Source organism: Vicia villosa, linkage group LG5 (assembly GCF_029867415.1).
Source record: "Vicia villosa cultivar HV-30 ecotype Madison, WI linkage group LG5, Vvil1.0, whole genome shotgun sequence".
In the NCBI taxonomy this organism is placed as follows: Eukaryota; Viridiplantae; Streptophyta; class Magnoliopsida; order Fabales; family Fabaceae; genus Vicia; species Vicia villosa.
The window spans coordinates 48,894,697-48,913,239 of record NC_081184.1 but is presented as its reverse complement, the minus strand read 5'-3'; the positions used below and the strand labels follow the sequence as shown (position 1 = coordinate 48,913,239).

At 29.9% G+C, this 18,543-nt stretch overlaps 2 protein-coding genes and 2 long non-coding RNA genes across 4 annotated transcripts; all 4 read left to right on the top strand.

Moving 5' to 3' along the window:
• The first annotated feature begins 1,132 nt into the window (after positions 1 to 1,132).
• On the top strand, positions 1,133 to 2,804 carry LOC131606602 (uncharacterized). The gene is made up of 3 exons (XM_058878800.1): positions 1,133 to 1,335; positions 1,461 to 1,667; positions 1,753 to 2,804. Exons 1-3 carry the CDS (start codon positions 1,159 to 1,161, stop codon positions 1,960 to 1,962), a joined length of 594 nt encoding a protein of 197 aa, XP_058734783.1. The 5' UTR covers positions 1,133 to 1,158; the 3' UTR covers positions 1,963 to 2,804.
• Positions 2,805 to 5,739: 2,935 nt separating this feature from the next.
• On the top strand, positions 5,740 to 8,147 carry LOC131606601 (uncharacterized). Its single transcript, XR_009284914.1, has 4 exons — positions 5,740 to 5,900; positions 5,987 to 6,061; positions 7,114 to 7,224; positions 7,419 to 8,147. It is a non-coding gene; the product is annotated as an uncharacterized LOC131606601 (long non-coding RNA).
• Positions 8,148 to 12,439: 4,292 nt separating this feature from the next.
• On the top strand, positions 12,440 to 13,880 carry LOC131606600 (uncharacterized). Its single transcript, XR_009284913.1, has 3 exons — positions 12,440 to 12,569; positions 12,696 to 12,770; positions 13,119 to 13,880. It is a non-coding gene; the product is annotated as an uncharacterized LOC131606600 (long non-coding RNA).
• A 1,508-nt stretch (positions 13,881 to 15,388) lies between these two features.
• Positions 15,389 to 15,814, top strand: LOC131604627 (uncharacterized mitochondrial protein AtMg01250-like). The gene has a single exon (XM_058877057.1). It carries the CDS (start codon positions 15,389 to 15,391, stop codon positions 15,812 to 15,814), a length of 426 nt encoding a protein of 141 aa, XP_058733040.1.
• Positions 15,815 to 18,543: the final 2,729 nt, after the last annotated feature.

Sequence of the window (18,543 nt, the reverse complement as noted above, 5' to 3'; positions counted from 1 at the left end):
TTGAGAATTTCTATTTGATTGATGGTTTTTTATGTTCTTTTTTTGAAGGATGTTTGATTTGATCTCTCTCAATTTCAGGTGTATATGTTGCAAATCGCGCATCTGATAAAGTCACACAACTTACTGATAATGTTTACGTTTTTCGATATGGATCAGTATTTTTCTTTCTCTATCTCGCACCATTCATTTGTTATGTGGCTATTACTACTATCTTAAATTTGATTTCATGTTTCTGTTATTTTGAATCTTTACCTGCAGTATTCGGTGGAATTATGCATTGGCTTTTAAGTTTCCACAATTTATTTAGTTCATATTATTTTCAGCAAAAGGGAATTATCTGTTTTGTTAACTAAAAAAATGGCAGAGAGTTGAGCTTTTAGCTTTTTGTTATGTAATTGTAATTCTTTTTTGGTTGTTCTTGCCATGATAAATACGGTTATCTCGAGATTTATTTTGCTAATAGATGCAAAACAATAACATTATTCTCTTCATACTGAACATCTAAATCATCAAGGTTCAAAATTGTAGCTTGAGAAACTCCACTGCGAGAGCTCCAAACCTCAATCTGTAGTATTTATTTATTGAGTGAATTACTTTAACTTTTAACAATAATTAAGTAAACTATTTCTTTTTTCCAAGCTGCATATTCTCTGGTTGTCTCTGACTATGTCCGCTATTTCCTCCGTCAACACACGTAAGTGGCTTACTCAATTGTCTATAACTGTTAGAATATTTTCCTTTGTAGTACTAAGATGTTTTAGACTATAATTTTTTATACTAAGATGTTGTAGACTATAATTTTTGATAGAGACTATGAGACTAGTACGAGACTATTGTTGGATGAGAAGGCAATTCAGAAAACAGGACCAAGATTTGGAGGGTGTATGAGAGGTAGTCTAGAAGGAATGATGAGGTGGAAAAGAGAGAAGTGTGTGATGGGTGAATGCCTTTTCTAATATATTAGGAATACGGTTGAGGAGAGTGGGTGAATGCCTTTTGAGGCTTTTTATTTTCAATTAGAGTGGTATTGTTGAGTTTCAGTAGATTGGAAATGATGGTGTTGATGTTACAGTTCTAGACTAATTAATGTTTCTAGATTCTTTCATTTGCAAATGGATTTACATCCTTCACTAATGCACCTGATCTACTAAAACTTCAATGCTATTGCAAACTAAGTATGTTTTTAACATTGCACTTTTGTTGCTGACAAAGGTTCTTTATTTATTCAGTATCTTATCATTGTTATTTTATTCTTTTTCAACAACTTTGCAGCCTCGGCTCTTTGTTGGAATAGGAATGCAAGAAGGTCCAATTTCATTCAATTTCATTGTTCTAGTAAGAGAATTAAATTTGATTCTTTAATCATCAGTAATCATATTCACTGGTCAAATCTCCTTTTTATTTTAGAAACTAACATATCTTCCAAATTTTCTATATTATCATGGACCCTCAACACAAAGAGACCGATACATTGGATGTGTTGGGACAATGTTTGCAAACCTCGGGAAGAAGGCGGGTTGGGCGTAAAGAACGTTGAGGTTATGAATTTGGATTTGCTATCTAAATGTAAGTGGATGATTTTAGTGGATAATGAAGTCGTATGGCGTAGGATTCTTGTTGCAAGATATGGCAACATTAAGTTGAAATTCCTCATCAGAGATATCTCGGTAGTCCACAATCGATACTCAATTTAGTGGAGATACATTCTTATTTGTGATAATTATATTTCTCTCTTGCACCATAATTTTGCAGGTGAATTTTTATGCAAGGCTGGAAATGGTAAGACGTTGCCATTCTGGTATTGCACCTGGGTCGGCAACCAGCCGTTGCATCTTGTCTTTCCGGAGCTGTATGCAAACGTTCGGGATGATGCAGTTTCAGTCGCGGATGCTGGACAGATCACAGAAGGAAGATGGCGTTGGAATTCTGCTGCTGTACTGTTCCATAACAGCAGCGATTTAGCCCACCAGCGGCTAGAATTATGCGACCCGTTAAGTGAATTTCAGCCCTATGAAGGAGAGACAGACAACTATTGTTGGAGAGGCAATCCCGAAGGTATTTTCACGGTCAAATCATGCTATAACATTTTTATAGCAAAGCTTACAGGTCCGCTGATTCACCCATCTATTGTTATTAATGTTGATCTACTATGGAAAGTAAAAGTACCTCCAAAAATTCTTTTTTTCGGGTGGAGAATTTTTCACAATAGAATAGCAACGAAGGATCAATTATTAAAATGGGGAATTGCGTTGGAAGGGGGAGATCAACGGTGTGTGTTTTGTCTTTCGGAGAACGAGAATTTACCGCATCTTTTAGGGGGCTGCATTGTTGTCGCTAAAATATGGTGTAAAGTGTTTAACAGGATTGGTCCGTTAGATGGTTTATCATTGGAGGAGTTTGTGGGATTTTTTGGGTTTTCTCATAAGGTGAAGATTAAATCTAAGAGGACTATAGTAGTGATCATTTGGCTTGCTACGATATGGTGCATTTGGATTAGTCGAAACGCGATCATTTTCAGAAATGAGGCGTATACCTTCACCGAGTGCATGACGGGAGTAGTTTATTTATCTTGGACTTGGCTTCAATCTTTCTATGTTCTTTCGGATAATTGTAATTTTCACATATGGAATATCCTTCCTCTCAATTGTTTTGAGAAGTAGGAATTTTCCGCTTTGTTGTTGTCGGTTGGAGTATCCATCATACTCCTTATTAAAAGCAGTTGCTTATTAAAAAAAATGGACCCTCAACACTATTATTTCATGAAATTGTATGAAACCAACTTAAACATTCAGTTTTCAATTCAAGTGACATCCCTTACCTTTTTCTGTGGTATGAAATTGTACATAATGGCTTATGCTTTCTCAAGAGACGGTGCAATGCCATTTTCATCTTTGTGGCATAAAGTTAACAAGCAGGATGTTCCTATATATGCAGTTTGGCTTTCTGTTATTATATCATTTTGCATGGCCTTAACGGGACCCGATATTATTGTATTTGATCTCTTAACAATTTATTTCATTCTATCTCAATTTAAACAATTTATATAAACTACAATCTCTTGGAAGTATAGTGGCCTTTGAAGCCATATTGTCGGTGTCACAGTTGGAATACTGTTGTCTGGGCTTGCTCGCTTGATCGTCTTGAATTTCCTTCAAAGTCATTCCATCTTTCAAACTACTCAGATTCACCTTGCGTATCAGAATATGGTTCGGATATTTTCAGCAAGAGGGAAGTTATACAGAAACTGCAGCAACAGTTGAAAAGAACAAACTGCGGCAAAAGTTATACAAAAACTGCGGCAAGCGGGATATTTTAACTCTCTATTTTCTTACACATTTTCTAATATTATACTCAGTACAATTAACCTTTCTATATATATGATTCAAGACAAATATATGATTCAAAGTTGTTTCAATTTTTTGTCACTGCTTTCAGTCCTTTGATGATGATCATTGTAGCCATTATGGACACTTTCATCTTTGCTGAAACATTATATCTTGGAGGGTAAGTGTATTTTTTTAATCTAAGTTGTATTTATTCGAAAAATGATATTTTTGTAAAATAAAGAGATAAACGGGAATACTGCAGCCACATATTGTTTGCAATAAATAAAAAATAATATCTAAAATTTTACAAATAAATTAACCATTTCAAATTTTATATATATATATATATATATATATATATATATATATATATATATATATATATATATATATATATATATATATATATATATATATATATATATATATATATATATCCAAAATTTTACATTTGTATTTATTATTTAATAATTAAGTAATTCATTTCAAATTTATTTGTATTTAAATAATTTTATACTATATCAATTGCATGATAATGCAATGTATTTTTTTAATTTTAATAACATTAAAAATGTATTTATCTCACGGGTCACTAACAAGACAATATTTATTTTAGTTTAATTAATCATTATTTTAATTTAAGAGACCAAATCTTTATATTTAAATATTAATTTTTTTCTCCATCTCACAATTATATTTTTCTTCTTTTTGTATGATTATTTAATTTAATTAAATCTATATGATTACTATGATTATTTAATTTAATTAAATCTATATGATTACTGTTCATTTTAAATAAAGTAAATCATTTTAAATTTTGCATTCATGTGTTATCATATTAACAAATATTTTGTTGTTATTTTTTTATTTCATGATTATCATTTGAAGATTCTAAATGACTATTTTTTTTAGTTATTTACACAATATTATAATTCAATTAACCGTGCGGGAGCTCGGGTCACTTACTAGTTATGTAAAATAACCATATTATTTGATAATTGTATAGAAAGATGAATCAATAGAAAGTTCAATCAATAAAATTGAAAGAAATAAAGTAGTACTTCAATTCCAAATTATTATTTTATAAAAAATTTCAAAATATAATTATTTTACCATTTCATTATATATATATATATATATATATATATATATATATATATATATATATATATATATATCCTATTATATTATTTATATCCTTTAAATGTTTTTTTATAAAATAAATTAAGAACTGTTTATCAAGTCATATAATTTTTTATATAAAATTAATTATGTTGTTTAATTTATTAGAAATATCTAAAACTATTTATAATTTAAAATGGACGGAGTAAAAATATTAAAGTATGATGGAAAAACATTTTTGTGACATTATAAAAGTTTATAATTTGAAGCAAATTATTCCAATAAAGTAACATTTTTGTGATATTATTTTTTAGTTTTATTTATTCATTTTTGTAGTAAGTATAAAATGTTTAAATATGTGTGAGTACAGCTGTCAAAATGGGCTACCGGTCCTAAACGGGCGGGTCCTGACGGGTCCTGGGCTTTTTAAAGCTGGGCTAAAAAGGCTCTGATTAATATGAGCCCGAGAATTACTACCCGAACTCGGCCTTAGATGGGCTTCGAGCTATTCGATCCTAAACGGGGTTTCTTAATTAAAAAAATCAAAATAAAAACTCCATAATATGTATTATAACTAAAATTAAAAATTATAGTATTTTAAAAATAATTCATTTTTAATACTATGTTATCTTTTATAAATACTATAATGTGTTTTTAAATACATAATATGTTCAAATTGTATAAAATCATAATTGAATATTTAAAATAACGGAAAAACTAATATAATACAATTTAAGAATGTTGATTATATTTATATATTATATTTAAAAGTGAAATATCGAATAGAATAGAGATAAAATTTAGTGAGGAAGAGAAAAATCAATTTGATATTTTGGAGTAAACAAGTAAATATTAATATATATTTTTTAAATTTTATAATTATGCAGGTCTAATGAGCTACCTACGACTCATATGGGCTACCCCTAATGGGTAGCGGGTTTTTTAGAGTTGGGTTAAAAAAACCTTGAAAAATATAGACTCTAATTTTAAGGTCCAAGCGCTATAATTTTTCGGGTCCGGCAGGCCGGCCTAGTCTATTTGAGAATAGAGAAATAATTTTTTTCTAAATTTTCTAGGACTGATATTTTCCACCTCATGACATTTTATTTTAAAGAAGCTTATATATTACTTTTACAACTCTTTACAAGTACATTTAAATGTAACATGAAAGGAGTAATTGATTTCTCAACTAATATGTAGCTGCCCCTACCTACCCCTTACCTGCCCCCTACTTGCCCTTTTCTATACAAAGCGTAACAGCATTCTTAAATGGACAGCAGAGTATGAAATAGTCTTATTTCAATGCTCATCCCAATTTGCATTACAGATAGCAACACAAGGAAAGAAAATCACTTTACCCAACAAAAGAATTTTCAACACCCACTCCAATTAATGGAGATGGTGTCTGCAAGATTGGAAGAGACACAAGGTTCCAAATGCGAACAACATACGGTAAATAAATATTACTCCTACCATGTTGCATTCCATTATCAACAAATATGTAAAATGATCATTAATGTTTTCTTCTGCTTACTTAGGTAACAACAAATGAGCATTTAGCTTTGAGGATGATGATAATTATTTTACCTGCGGCTGTGATTTTCTTGATTAAGGTAAAATCCTTCAACATTTTTCTCCATTTTCTTATCTGCTTCTAATTTTTTATTTTTTATATTCTAATATATAATCTTTTAAGGCTAAAATAGGATAGATATTGGAATGGAACAACAACAATGAAATACATTCTCACTAAAGAGAAAAGAAAAATAAAATAAAATTATTGTTGTGTATTCACTCTTGATTTTAATAGTAAAACTACATTATGATATTTTAATAAACAAAGCAATTTTCAAAAACAAAGGAAAAATATAGAGACCCTTGGATTATAGTGGTAAAGTTAAAAGACACCTTTATAATTTTGTTTTTTTGTTTATACATAATGTAATGCTAATGTATAATTTATGGTGAATTTAAATAGTTACCTAAAGACTTTTAATTAGAGTCATAAATATTAAAAGCTAAGTTTTATTTAACTAATCTAACATTCAAAACATATAAAATCCAAATTTTAAATTTATCAACTTTCAATAACAAAAAATAATTCATATTTGAACAATCTAATATATCATAATCAGAAACTTTAGCAAAATATAAAATGTTAAGATTAAACGTTATTTTCTTCCCCAAATTTTCTTTACTCTCAATTCTTGCCCACAATTTTTAAATTCATGATTTTGTTCTCTCAATATTCAAAATGCCTTAACATTTTCCTTACATGTGTATTTGAGGTTGATTTTTTAGGATATGACAAGTGATATATTTATGTGGCAATTGAACTGATGACATAAAATTGAGTTATTAAGGAATAATTCACTTAGATAGTGTTTTGGTGTTTCCTTGTGATGTAAATTAAATTATATTTTAATGAAATGAAAATTAAATAAAAAATCACTAAAACAATGTCATGTCAATAATTAACTTGTCACATATGTATGTCACCAGTCAACATTTTAAAATTTTCATACTTCTTATGTGTTGCTGTTATGGTTTATGACCCAAACACTAATTGCACCCAATGCTCAAGAGACTTCCTTGTAAATTTATTTCTATTAATTTCTCTATTTCTATAGTGTAAGTTTTAATATTTTATAATTTATTGGTTCAGACATGTCTTCTTTTAGCTACGAAAGGGTGGGTATGCCCATGGGAAATAAGTATTATAAAATTTGAAGAGATAAGTTAAATACTTTGATGAACTTCTTGAAAAATTGCTAAGGTGCGTGGTCTTCTTATTATTTTTGCTTCTTTTTGATGGTATAACAATTATACTAAATGTGAAAATATAAATTTTTATGATAGAAATCAAAGTTAAAATAACATTATTTATAATTGTATTGTTATACGGTAGAGCATATTAGTTTTTAATTTAAAGTTACTAATCATTATCTTTTTTTGTCTTATATATTTCAGGAACATTGAAGATTTGTGGTTTGGTTTTGATAAACACTTATTTTTTTGTGGGTTATTAGGACAGTTAAAAGTACATGATTTTTTAAAACTAATAATTTTTAATATTTTATAGTTTATTGGTTGAGTCATGTCTTCTGACTATAAGAAAACTCAAAAATATTAAAGAATTATTATGGATGACGTAGTTCCGATATATTTTTTTGGAAAATTTAAGATTTGTGGTTTGGTTTAGGTAAATGCTTACTTCTTGATATGGCAATGGAACAATAGAAAGTAGAGTCTTTCATAAAATCAATAATTTTCAATATTTTGAGAGTATATAAAAATGCATAACCATTGTTCAATTATATGGTGATAGCAATTCACATTGGGTCAATAATGCATCATATTGATTTTTGTAAAGACATTGAAGAAAAAATAATGTATTTATGGCTTAAGAGAGTTAGACTACCTCGCCATGTATGTCATCATGCGATAGATTCAAATTTGAAATAGATTATTCATATTTGGTTTTAGAGAATTTCCCAAACCACAAATGGGTGTGTTTGGATTGGCGGTGGCCAGAATTGAGTTTGATAGAATTGATATTTAATATAATTGAGTTTAAAATAATTGATTTATGCTGGGATACAATGATATAGAAGTGATTGTTATCAATTAATGTTGTTTGGATAGTTTTAACAAAATTGATTTTGAATTGTAAAATTACCAAAATGATAATAAATTCTAGTACAAATCAAAAAGAAAATAAGTAATTGATGAAAATTAAAGAGGATAAAATAGGAAAATTTAAAAGAGCTGTAATAAATAATATATAATAAATGTAAAATTGATTCTACTAAACTCAAAAAGCTAGGAATTGTAGTATATGTTTGGTTTGACTTTTGGAATGGCCAAAAGCAATTTTTAGAGGAGCAGAATTGATTCTCGATGATTTTAAGATGTTTGATTAGACAAAAGTAGAATTGATTTTGTCTCTAGAATTGATTCTACTTGAAATTAGAGTTTGTAGCTTCTGTCTCTAGAATTGATTCTGGATCATTTTTACACTGTTAGCATGTTTGGATTGGCTTTTGGAAGACCTAGAATCAATCCTAGATGTAGAATTGATTCTGGGTGATTTTGAGGTGTTTGTTTTATCAAAAGTAGAATTGATTCTGCCTCTATAATTGATTCTATTTGAAGCTAGAATTTGTAGCTTCTATCTCCAGAATTGATTTTGGGTAATTTTTACACTGAAACTTATTATTCAACTCACATTTTCATAAATGTATCCAAATTTAAATCAATTCTGCTAAACTCAATTCTATTAAAATCAATTATACCAAACTCAATTCTAGCAGAATCAATTCTGTTCACCGTCAATCCAAACACGTCATGTGTTTTATTGTTCAACTCATTTTTACATAAATGTATCTAAACATAAATCAATTCTGCTAAACTCACTTATGATAAAATCAATTCTACCAAACTCAATTCTGCTAGAATCAATTTGTTCACCACCAATCCATATACACCCGTAACTTCTACTGGAATTGCTTTTGGAGGAGAGGAATTGATTTTAAAAAATTATCAAAAAAAAAAAATTAAATTGAAATAGACTAAAAGTGCTTTTGGAGCTTGTAGAAGTCAATCCAAACATGCAAATAGTTAAATTGTATTTTGACTCATACACAATTAGTCTTGCCAACATTGAATATATGTTCGGCTTAATTGCAGTTTTGGTCCCCCTATTATTCTTTTTTTTTAGTTTTGGTCCCCCTATTTTAAAATCCGAAATTTTAGTCCCTTTATTTTTGTTTTTAGAGGATTTTGGTCCCCCTGCAAATCCGAAGGCAATTTTTAATGAAATAAACCTCACATTGATGACATGTTTAACATAAATCTTAAATAAAAATAGTTTTTTTTTGAACATATCACTACTGAATTGACATTGACACGTCATTAATGTGAGCATCATTTCATTTAAAATTGCTTTCGAATTTGCAAGGGGACCAAAATCCTCAAAAAACTAAAATATAGGACTAAAATTCCGGATTTTAAAATAGGGGGACCAAAACTCAAAAAAAAGAATAATAGGGGAACCAAAACTGCAATTAAGCCTATATGGGCTATATGTTCACTGTTTGGTATAAATCATTCAGTATTTGGTATAAATCATTGGACGAAATTTTTTATGAATTTATGCCTCGATAAAAGACAAAAAGTAACAAATGAAAAAACATGTGTAGCTAACCACATGGAGTGTGAATAGAAGCAAAGTGAATAATAAAACAAAATCATGCATAAACATTTTATTTTTATGGAAGAAAACGTTAAAAGAAGAAACAAAATTCTCTGCACTTTTGATTAAATATTTGCGGACTAGTGGCATAAGTTAACGACAATAAAAGCACACAACTTGTATAGTTATTATACTTGTGTTGCATGTTTGTTGATCCATGGACAACTTCCCACTGTAACTAAGAAGGATACATAAAACTGTTATTTCAAGTTCATAAATTAAAGTTACAATAAATTTTTACCAATGAAAGGGTAACCAACTTGATCTTACATTTACCAATAGTTAGTTAGTCAAGTGGTGATTGGCGCTGGATTTGATAGGGAGAATCATGTATCTGTTTTTAAAGATAAAGAAAAATTAATATCAATTTACTAAAAGTTTTTAAAATTCAAGATAAAGTTAACCTAGTTCAATTTACAATGATATATTTATAACTAATTTATTTAAAAAGTGACTTACTCTTCATAATTAAAAAAGCATAACCAACAATTTGTTTTGCAAAATTAAAACCTGTGCAATAAAGCACATATGCAATGTTAAAAAACTAAATGTTTCACGCTCTAGTAAACTTACAATTAAGTTATGAGTTCTTTGTAGAGTATACTTAAATGGTATCTTAGTAGCATTACACATTAAATAAACTAAAGAGCATACAAATGTAAATTATAAGACATGAAATGATCTTCTATAACATTCTTATAAGTGCAGCGTCTGAAGCTGCTTCTGCGTCACTTGCAGCCCGCGGTTTCGTGCAGTGATGGTGTTGTTTGGTTGGCGGAAGCGGACAACGTTTCTTGGTTAAAAATTGAGATGGTTTAGATTTTGTAAATTCAAAAAGGTGAAATCCGGTAGAGAATGGACTATTTGGTTGGCTACTTGTTGGTCTATTTGGAAACTTAGAAACGAGATCATCTTCCGGAATGATTCTTGGAATGTTTTCGATACCGTTTGGAGCATTAATGCGCTTATTTGGCAGTGGTTGTACCTAAGGAAAATTACTCGTACAAATTATAATTAACTTTTATGAGTTTAACAAATCTCTTTTATTATATCTTTCTTAGGTTGTATTTCGAGTATAATTTTTCTTCGGTTCGAGTTTTGTCTCGCCCTTTTGTAATTTTGCTCAAGAACTTTTGGTTTTTTTTTAATATATCTTGATTAAAAATAAAAAAAGGATAAAGATATGGTTTGGATTTTGAACAAAGAACCTGGTTTTTTAATTAATGTTGAACGGTTGATTAATTGGTGTGCTTTGTGAGTATAAGTTGGCATTAATATGTTAATTATAAAATTGAGTATTTGCATGACTAAAATTGTGAAACACGTAAGAGCGTTTTAGAGTGTCTAGTGACTTTCAATGCTCTTAGATAATTAGTTGATATTAATATAAATTAAGACATAAAGATACATATTGTGTGAATACGAGGCAGTGTGAAAATTAAGGTATATATACACACACACTCATTTTCATTTATTTTAAAGAGTAATTATTTGTGCTAGTATCTATTTCAAATATTCTCTCATAATGGTTATGTATATTCTTTTTCTTCAGATCTTCATTAAATCTGAACATTATTGTTCCCCTTAATCATGATTAAATATTATATTTGGATTATACGTTATTTTAATTTTTGATACTATGCTTTAAATCCTATTAGAGGTTACTAATTTATAAAAGTATCTTAATAATATTTATTACTATTTTTTTATTGTTCGTCTAGTTAATAATCTCATGGTCATAAGTTATAGAAATCTTTAATAATTTTGTTTAAATTATAAAATATAAAAAAAATGGGTCTTGCACTGTAAAATATTTTTACACTGTCAACCAATTATCATTATATATTCAATTAAAATATTTTTTATTCAAAAAAATTTTTAATGACCTGACAGATCAATGACTCTCTATTGGATAACAGTGTAAAATTATTTTAGAGTGTCAGTGGATTATCTTTAACTCAAAATATAATTAATTTTATTTAAAAAAATTATAAGTTATGTAAAATAACCATATTATTGGATAATGGTATAGAAACATGAATCAATAGAAAAAGTTCAACCAATAAAATTGAAAGAAATAAAGTAGTGCCTCAATTCCAAATTATTATTTTGTAAGAAACTTCAAAATATAGTTATTTTACTATTTCATTATATATGTCCTATTATATTATTTACTATTTAATAATTATATTTTTTAAAATATTTTTTATAAAATTAATTAAGAACTGTATATCAAGTCATATAAATATTTTATAAATTAATTATGTTGTTTAACTTATTTGAAATATCGAAAACTATTTGTAATTTAAAATGGGCGGCGTAAAAATATTAAAGTATGATGGAAAAACATTATTGTGATATTATAAAAAGTTTATAATATAGAGCAAATTATTCTACTAAAGTAACTTATAATTATAATACAATAAAATAAATATTTTTAATTTAAAGTTTAAAGCAATATTACTTTGTAAAAGCAATATTGTAAAAGTAATATTACTTTTCGGTTTTATTTATTTGTTTTTGTAATAAGTATAAAATGTTGAAATAGGTGCGAGAATAGGGAAATACTTTTCTCCCAAATTTTATTTATTCATGACATTTTATTTTAAAGTACATATAAATGGAACAAGAAAGGAGTAAATGATTTCTCAACTAATATCTACTTGCCCCTACCTACCCTACCTGCATTATTAAATGGACAGCAGAGTATCAAAGTAGTCTTATTTCAATGCTCCTCCAAATAATTTGCATTACATATAGCAACACAAGGAAAGAAAATTACTTCACAACAGATGATTTTTCAACACCCTCTCTCGTCAATGGAGATGGTATCTCCAAGACCAGTAGAGAAACAAGGTTACAGTACGGTAAATAAATATTACTCCTACCATGTTGCATTCCATTATCAACAAATATGTAAAATGATGAGTAATGATAGATTAATTTAGTTAATAGCATATATTTGATATTAATATTTTCTGCTGCTAACTTAGGTAACAACAAATGAGCATTTAGCTTTGAGGATGATGATAATTATTTTACCTGCGGCTGTGATTTTCTTGATTAAGGTAAAATTCTTCAACATTTTTCTCCATTTTCTTATCTGCTTCTAATTTTTTATATTTTAATATATGAATTTTTAAAACTAAACATAGAGAACAACAACAATGGCATACATTCTCGCTAAAGAGAAAAGAAAAATAAAATAAAATTATTTAAGTTGGATGTTTTGTTGTGTATTAACTCTTGATTTTAATACTATAACTATATTATGATATTTTTAAAAACAAAGCAATTTTCAAAAACAACTTATAGAAACTCTTGGATTATAGTGGTAAAGTTAAAAGTACACCTTTACAATTTTATTTTTATGTTTATATATAATTTAATGCTAATGTCTAATTTATGGTTAATAGGAGTCGTTACTACGTCGACACTTAATATGGCCATGTTTCGGTAAACTTGACTGTAAGGGGTTGGATATGTTGAATTGTTTAGAAGGAAATGAGACGTAGAAAAGAAAGAAAGTGCATGGCGATATAAGACAAGGTTCCAATAGCTTGGCTCAGAAACAAGGATTTTGGGGAAGCTAGTGTCACACAACCTGTTTTGAAGTCTTGTATCATGTCTGAAGCTGTGGATACAATACCCATAACGACACCACATGCTGCTAAACCTATGGTGAGTAAGAATCTACCCAAACGCTAATAACCAAGACGACCAATTTTCCATAGGTAGATGCATAAGAATAATCAGTCATTCTATATCTATATTCATTGCAAAATACTATTGTTGGTGCAATGATGTGAAATCCAGCTATGTAATACCACTTCAACTGATAAAAATGTGGAGATAATGATGATTGAGATGAATGAAATGATGACATAGTCAAAGATTCCAAACCAGGAGGAGATTTGATCCTTGAAGAACATTTCAATTTTTAGCTTATTGTTGATGTAACCTACTTGAGCGAGATGAGCATTTGATTCATTGGATTGTACTCTTTTATCTCTTTCTTTCCACTAGTTGTACAAACATATAAGAGTATGGCGCTAGAAACTTTCATAAAGTCGTATAAGCCATCACCAAGAACCATCTCCACTGGTATGAAAATCTGTTATTCAAAGAATATATAATTATGCAACTAAAGAATGTGTCAATAAAGATTTATTACATCATAGTATATCCAAATACCTATTGTTCTAATCCAATTGTATTCGAGTTTATACTATAGAAGGTATGGGTTTGATGGATTGATAATATAAAATTTGTTTCAATAATTATATAAGCCTATGATTTAAAATAAATTAAATTAGAAACGTGGAAAGAGGACTTACTTGTTAATCTCCAAAACCACTTAAGTTGCTAGTTCCATGACCTCTCGATACGTTCATGATTATTAGGGCCCCATCATTTCCCTAAGAACCAAGGGAAAAAAAGCAAAAAAAAAAGATATTGACTTATTTAATTTTCTCTACATTATTTTTATTATAAAATATATTAATTTAGTAATAATAGATAATTAATATATAATATCTCAATAGTAATGTGCAATCAAATTTTATGGTTCAATCTTAAATATTTCTTACCCTTTGTTGAAAAAACTTGGAAAGAGGCGATTGTCGAAGGGAGAAGTGATTTTGTTCTCAAAGAAAAGTTTCGTATCCTCAAAGGGAGACTCAAATGGTGGAACGAAGAGGTGTTCGGGAAGATAGATTTGGAGATTGAGGAGGAGGTGGCGGACTTGAATAGGTGGGACTCTTTATTAGAGGAGGAGATTGTCGAGGGGAGGGATGATATCGTTAAAGTTAGAAAAGAGGTGTGCGGTCGTTTTTGGTTGAACCTGAGAATCAAAGAAAACATGATTATTCAAAAATCAAGACTTGCATGGCTAAACGGCGGGGATTCCAGTAGTAGATTTTTTCACAAATTCATGAAGGAAAGGAGGAGGTATAATCACATCGGTCCCATTATTTCTTCGAGTGGCTTGAAACATTCGGTTATGGAGGTTAAGGATGAGGTATTCTCTCACTTTTCTAGCAAATTTGTGGAAGCGGAGAGGTCTCGGCCTAGTTTGGAAGGTTTTACTTTCAAAAGGTTAAGTACGGAAGATTGCTTGTCGTTAGAAGCCCCTTTTGAGGAAAATGAGATCAAGGATGCCATTTGGGGATGTGGGGGAGATAAATGCCCGGGTCCGGATGGTTTCTCTTTTTTGTTCATAAGGAAATGTTGGGATATTCTTAAATATAATTTCTACCGTTTTTTCAAGGGTTTTCATTCCGGCGGGGTTCTCTCTAAGGCGGTCACTTCTTCATTTTTGTCGTTAATTCCAAAAACTCATAACCCTCTTAGTTTGGATGATTATAGACCAATTTGCTTAATTGGTTGTTTGTACAAAGCGGTATCCAAATTATTGGTGGGAAGATTGAAGCGTGTCTTGGATTCTATTATTTCTCCTAATCAAAGTGCTTTCGTTCCGGGAAGGCAACTTCTTGATGGAGTTTTGATTGCTAACGAAGTTGTTGATTACGCTCATAAAGAAGAGAAAAGCTGCTTTCTTTTTAAGGTCGACTTTGAGAAGGCTTACGACAAAGTGAATTGGGATTTTCTTAGATTCTTGTTGAAGGAGATGGGGTTTGGGTCAAAATAGATGAGATGGATGGAGCTTTTGATTTTCCAAAGTAAAATGTCGGTGCTAGTTAACGGGAGTCCTACTAAGGAGTTTGTGGTTGAGAAAGGATTGAGGCAAGGAGATCTGTTATCTCCTTTCCTTTTTGTTCTTGTGGCGGAAGGTCTCACGACTCTTGTGAAGAAAGCTACGTCTTTAGGGGATTATGAAGGCTTTATCATCAACGGTAAATGCTCGGTGGACATCCTTCAATTTGCGAACGACACTTTATTGATAGGGGAGGGCAATTGGAAACAAATTTGGGCTATTAAGACTGTGTTGAAGGCGTTTGAATTGGTTTCCGGTCTTGGCATTAATTACCATAAAAGCAAATTGATCGGCATCAATATTGGCAATAACTTGATGGAAGCGGAATCCTCTCTTTTATCTTGTAAAGGTGGAAGGCAAAGTTTTTTCTTTTCTTGGCATAATTGTTGGAGCTAATCCTAGGAGAATTTCGACTTGGAAACTGTTATTGGATAAGATGAAGAAACGTCTCTCGAGTTGGAAGAATAGGTTCCTTAATTTTGCAGGGAGGATTACTCTTATCAAATCCATCTTATGTTCTTTATCTATGTGATGCCGGTGAGGATTGTTAAAGAAATTACCAAACTTCAATGTGATTTTTTGTGGGGAGTCTCGGAGACTCATAGAAAGATTCATTGGATGAGATGGAAAAAACTATGTCTCCCGTTCGACAAAGGAGGTGTGGGTTTTAAGAGGATGGATGGTTTTAATTTTGCTCTTTTAAACAAATGGAGGTGGAGGATTCTTCATGGATTAGATTCTATTTGGCATAACCTTCTCCGTGCTAGATATGGTGACATTCGTTTACAAGGTTCGAAGGGAGGAGATTGTATTACCGTCGGTTCCTCTTGCTCTACATGGTGGAAAGATATTTTGTCTCTTGGGAAGAATTCATTTAAAGACGCCATTGCGAATAACTGCTCCTTTTGGGTTGGAAACGGTTACAATACTTCTTTTTGGCATTCCAAGTGGGTTCTTGATTCACCGTTGAAGGATATTTTTCCTTCTCTTTTCATGTTGTCTCGTCTTAAGAATGTCTCGGTGGCTTGTATGGGGGGATGGAGTGATGGTCAATGGAAATGGGGGGATTGTGGATTACCTATTGGGGCTGCACACAGTCAGGTTTCGGGGGTTGTTTCTGAGCTGGGCAGGGGGCGGTATTTTCCTGTTTCGGATGGTTCTGTCCCAACGAGCTTAGGCTCTGCTCGCAATCAGCTGCAGGAGGCTGAAACTGTGCTGGACAGTGGGCCTAGCAATGCTGCTGCGGCGGTTTCTGTCAGCACTGATGGGCTGTTCAGGGTGCTTCGCGCTGCTGACTTGAGGGAGTCGAGAGGAATCGATGTCGTTAGGTGGGATGCGGAGAATGATAACATGTATTCTGTTAAATCTTGTTATCATTTTTATGCAGGTTTTTCTATTCCTTGTGGTCCGATTGAGAAGCACGATAGAGCTTTTTCGCTAATATGGAGGACGAATACTCCGTTCAAGATCAAAGTTTTTGGTTGGAGAATTTTGATCAATAGTTTACCTACGAAGGAGCTTCTAGTTAAGAGAGGTATCTCTTTTACATCTTCTTCGCCTAATTGTGTGTTTTGTGGTATTGCTCTTGAATCGTTAGAACACATCTTTTTCAAGTGTTCTATCGTGAAGTTAATTTGGAGGAAAATAGCGGAGTGGATTGGTATGTTGGATGTAACGGAGGAGGACCCTAAAGGGAGTTTCATGCTTTGGTACTTTTATTGCAAAAGCATGAAGATGAAGGAGGGTAGACTTAGTTGCATTTGGTTCTTTTCTTGGAGCATATGGTTAGTTAGGAATGGTATTATTTTTCGAAGGGATGATTGAAGTGTGCACAACTTGGTTTGGAATATTAAGACGATGATTAATTGGAGGTGATCTTTTTGTGGAGAGATTACTCATCCCAATTGCAACTTCTACGATTTTTGTAAAGATCCGGTTTATTTTCTTTCGTAGGTTCAATTGGTCTGTAATATCTCTTGCCGAGTTTTTTAACTCGATCTTGTGTAATAGATTTTGAGAACCCTTAGTTCTCCTTTTAATATATCTTGCTTACACAAAAAAAAAAATCAATAGCAATAAAGTTGCAGCAATGAAAACATTTAAACGGAGATAAAAACATTTAAACGCAAAAAAATATAAGTTTATTTATTTTATATTGTTAATTTATCATTTATTTATAAAAGAATGATAAATTGTTCAAACACTTCTAAGAGACTTGTTAAATTATTAGTATTAAAAAATAGATAAGTTTAATTTGTTCTGCGTATATTATTTTTGTAATAAAATATAATTAATATAGTAATAGTAAATAATTAGTATAGCATTTTAATATTAAAATATAATAAATTTAACAATAATAAATTTAGAATGATTTAATTTTTTTTTACGGGTACAATGATTTATATCTGTTGACAACTTGACATACGATCAAGTATATATTGAGTATTTTATTGTCCTTTCTGATTTAATATCATTAAAGTAATATAATATTTATTTAATATTATTAAAATACATTCAAATTAAATTTTCCTTTCTTATTTATTGAAGCTATGGAATTCAATATTTTTAAAAAAATTAATAATTTAATGTTTTTTATTGCGTGATAGCGCAACATATGTAACATATGTAATAGATTTTTGTATCATAAATTTGCAAAATTATAGACTTTTTCTATTTTATAAATTAATATTTAATTTATTTAATTAATTTTATAAAATAAATTCAAATTAAAATAATAATTTTGCAATATATTTCATATTTTTAATTATTAAATAGTTATTTTTTAATTTATTTATTAAATAAATAAATTATATCGTATTTAATTAAATTCATTATTTTTTAAATAAAAAACTTACATACAATTCTTTAGGTGTGGTTTATACTATTTTTTATTGAAAACATGACAAGTGTATAACTTCCTCCTTTACATATGCAATTTCCTTATATTTTTACTCCGTAAGTAACAAAACAAGATTCACTAGCATCAAAACTCAAAGAAGATGAAGAAAGATGCTTGGAAAATCTTGAGTAATTTTTGTGAACTTTGATTTTTTTTTCTTCTCTTCTCTTGCCCTAGACTTGTGTTATGAAAAGTTGGTAAGAAAAGATAAGGATAAAACCACCCA

Excerpts from the sequence above, each read along its gene's own strand:
- LOC131606602 (XM_058878800.1), top strand. The coding sequence starts at position 1,159 with ATGCTATTGCAAACTAAGTATGTTTTTAACATTGCACTTTTGTTGCTG. Across the intron at positions 1,336-1,460 it reads CATTCAATTTCATTGTTCTA|AGACCGATACATTGGATGTG; the intron begins GTAAGAGAATTA and ends CTCAACACAAAG. Across the intron at positions 1,668-1,752 it reads TCCTCATCAGAGATATCTCG|GTGAATTTTTATGCAAGGCT; the intron begins GTAGTCCACAAT and ends ATAATTTTGCAG.
- LOC131604627 (XM_058877057.1), top strand. The coding sequence starts at position 15,389 with ATGTCGGTGCTAGTTAACGGGAGTCCTACTAAGGAGTTTGTGGTTGAG.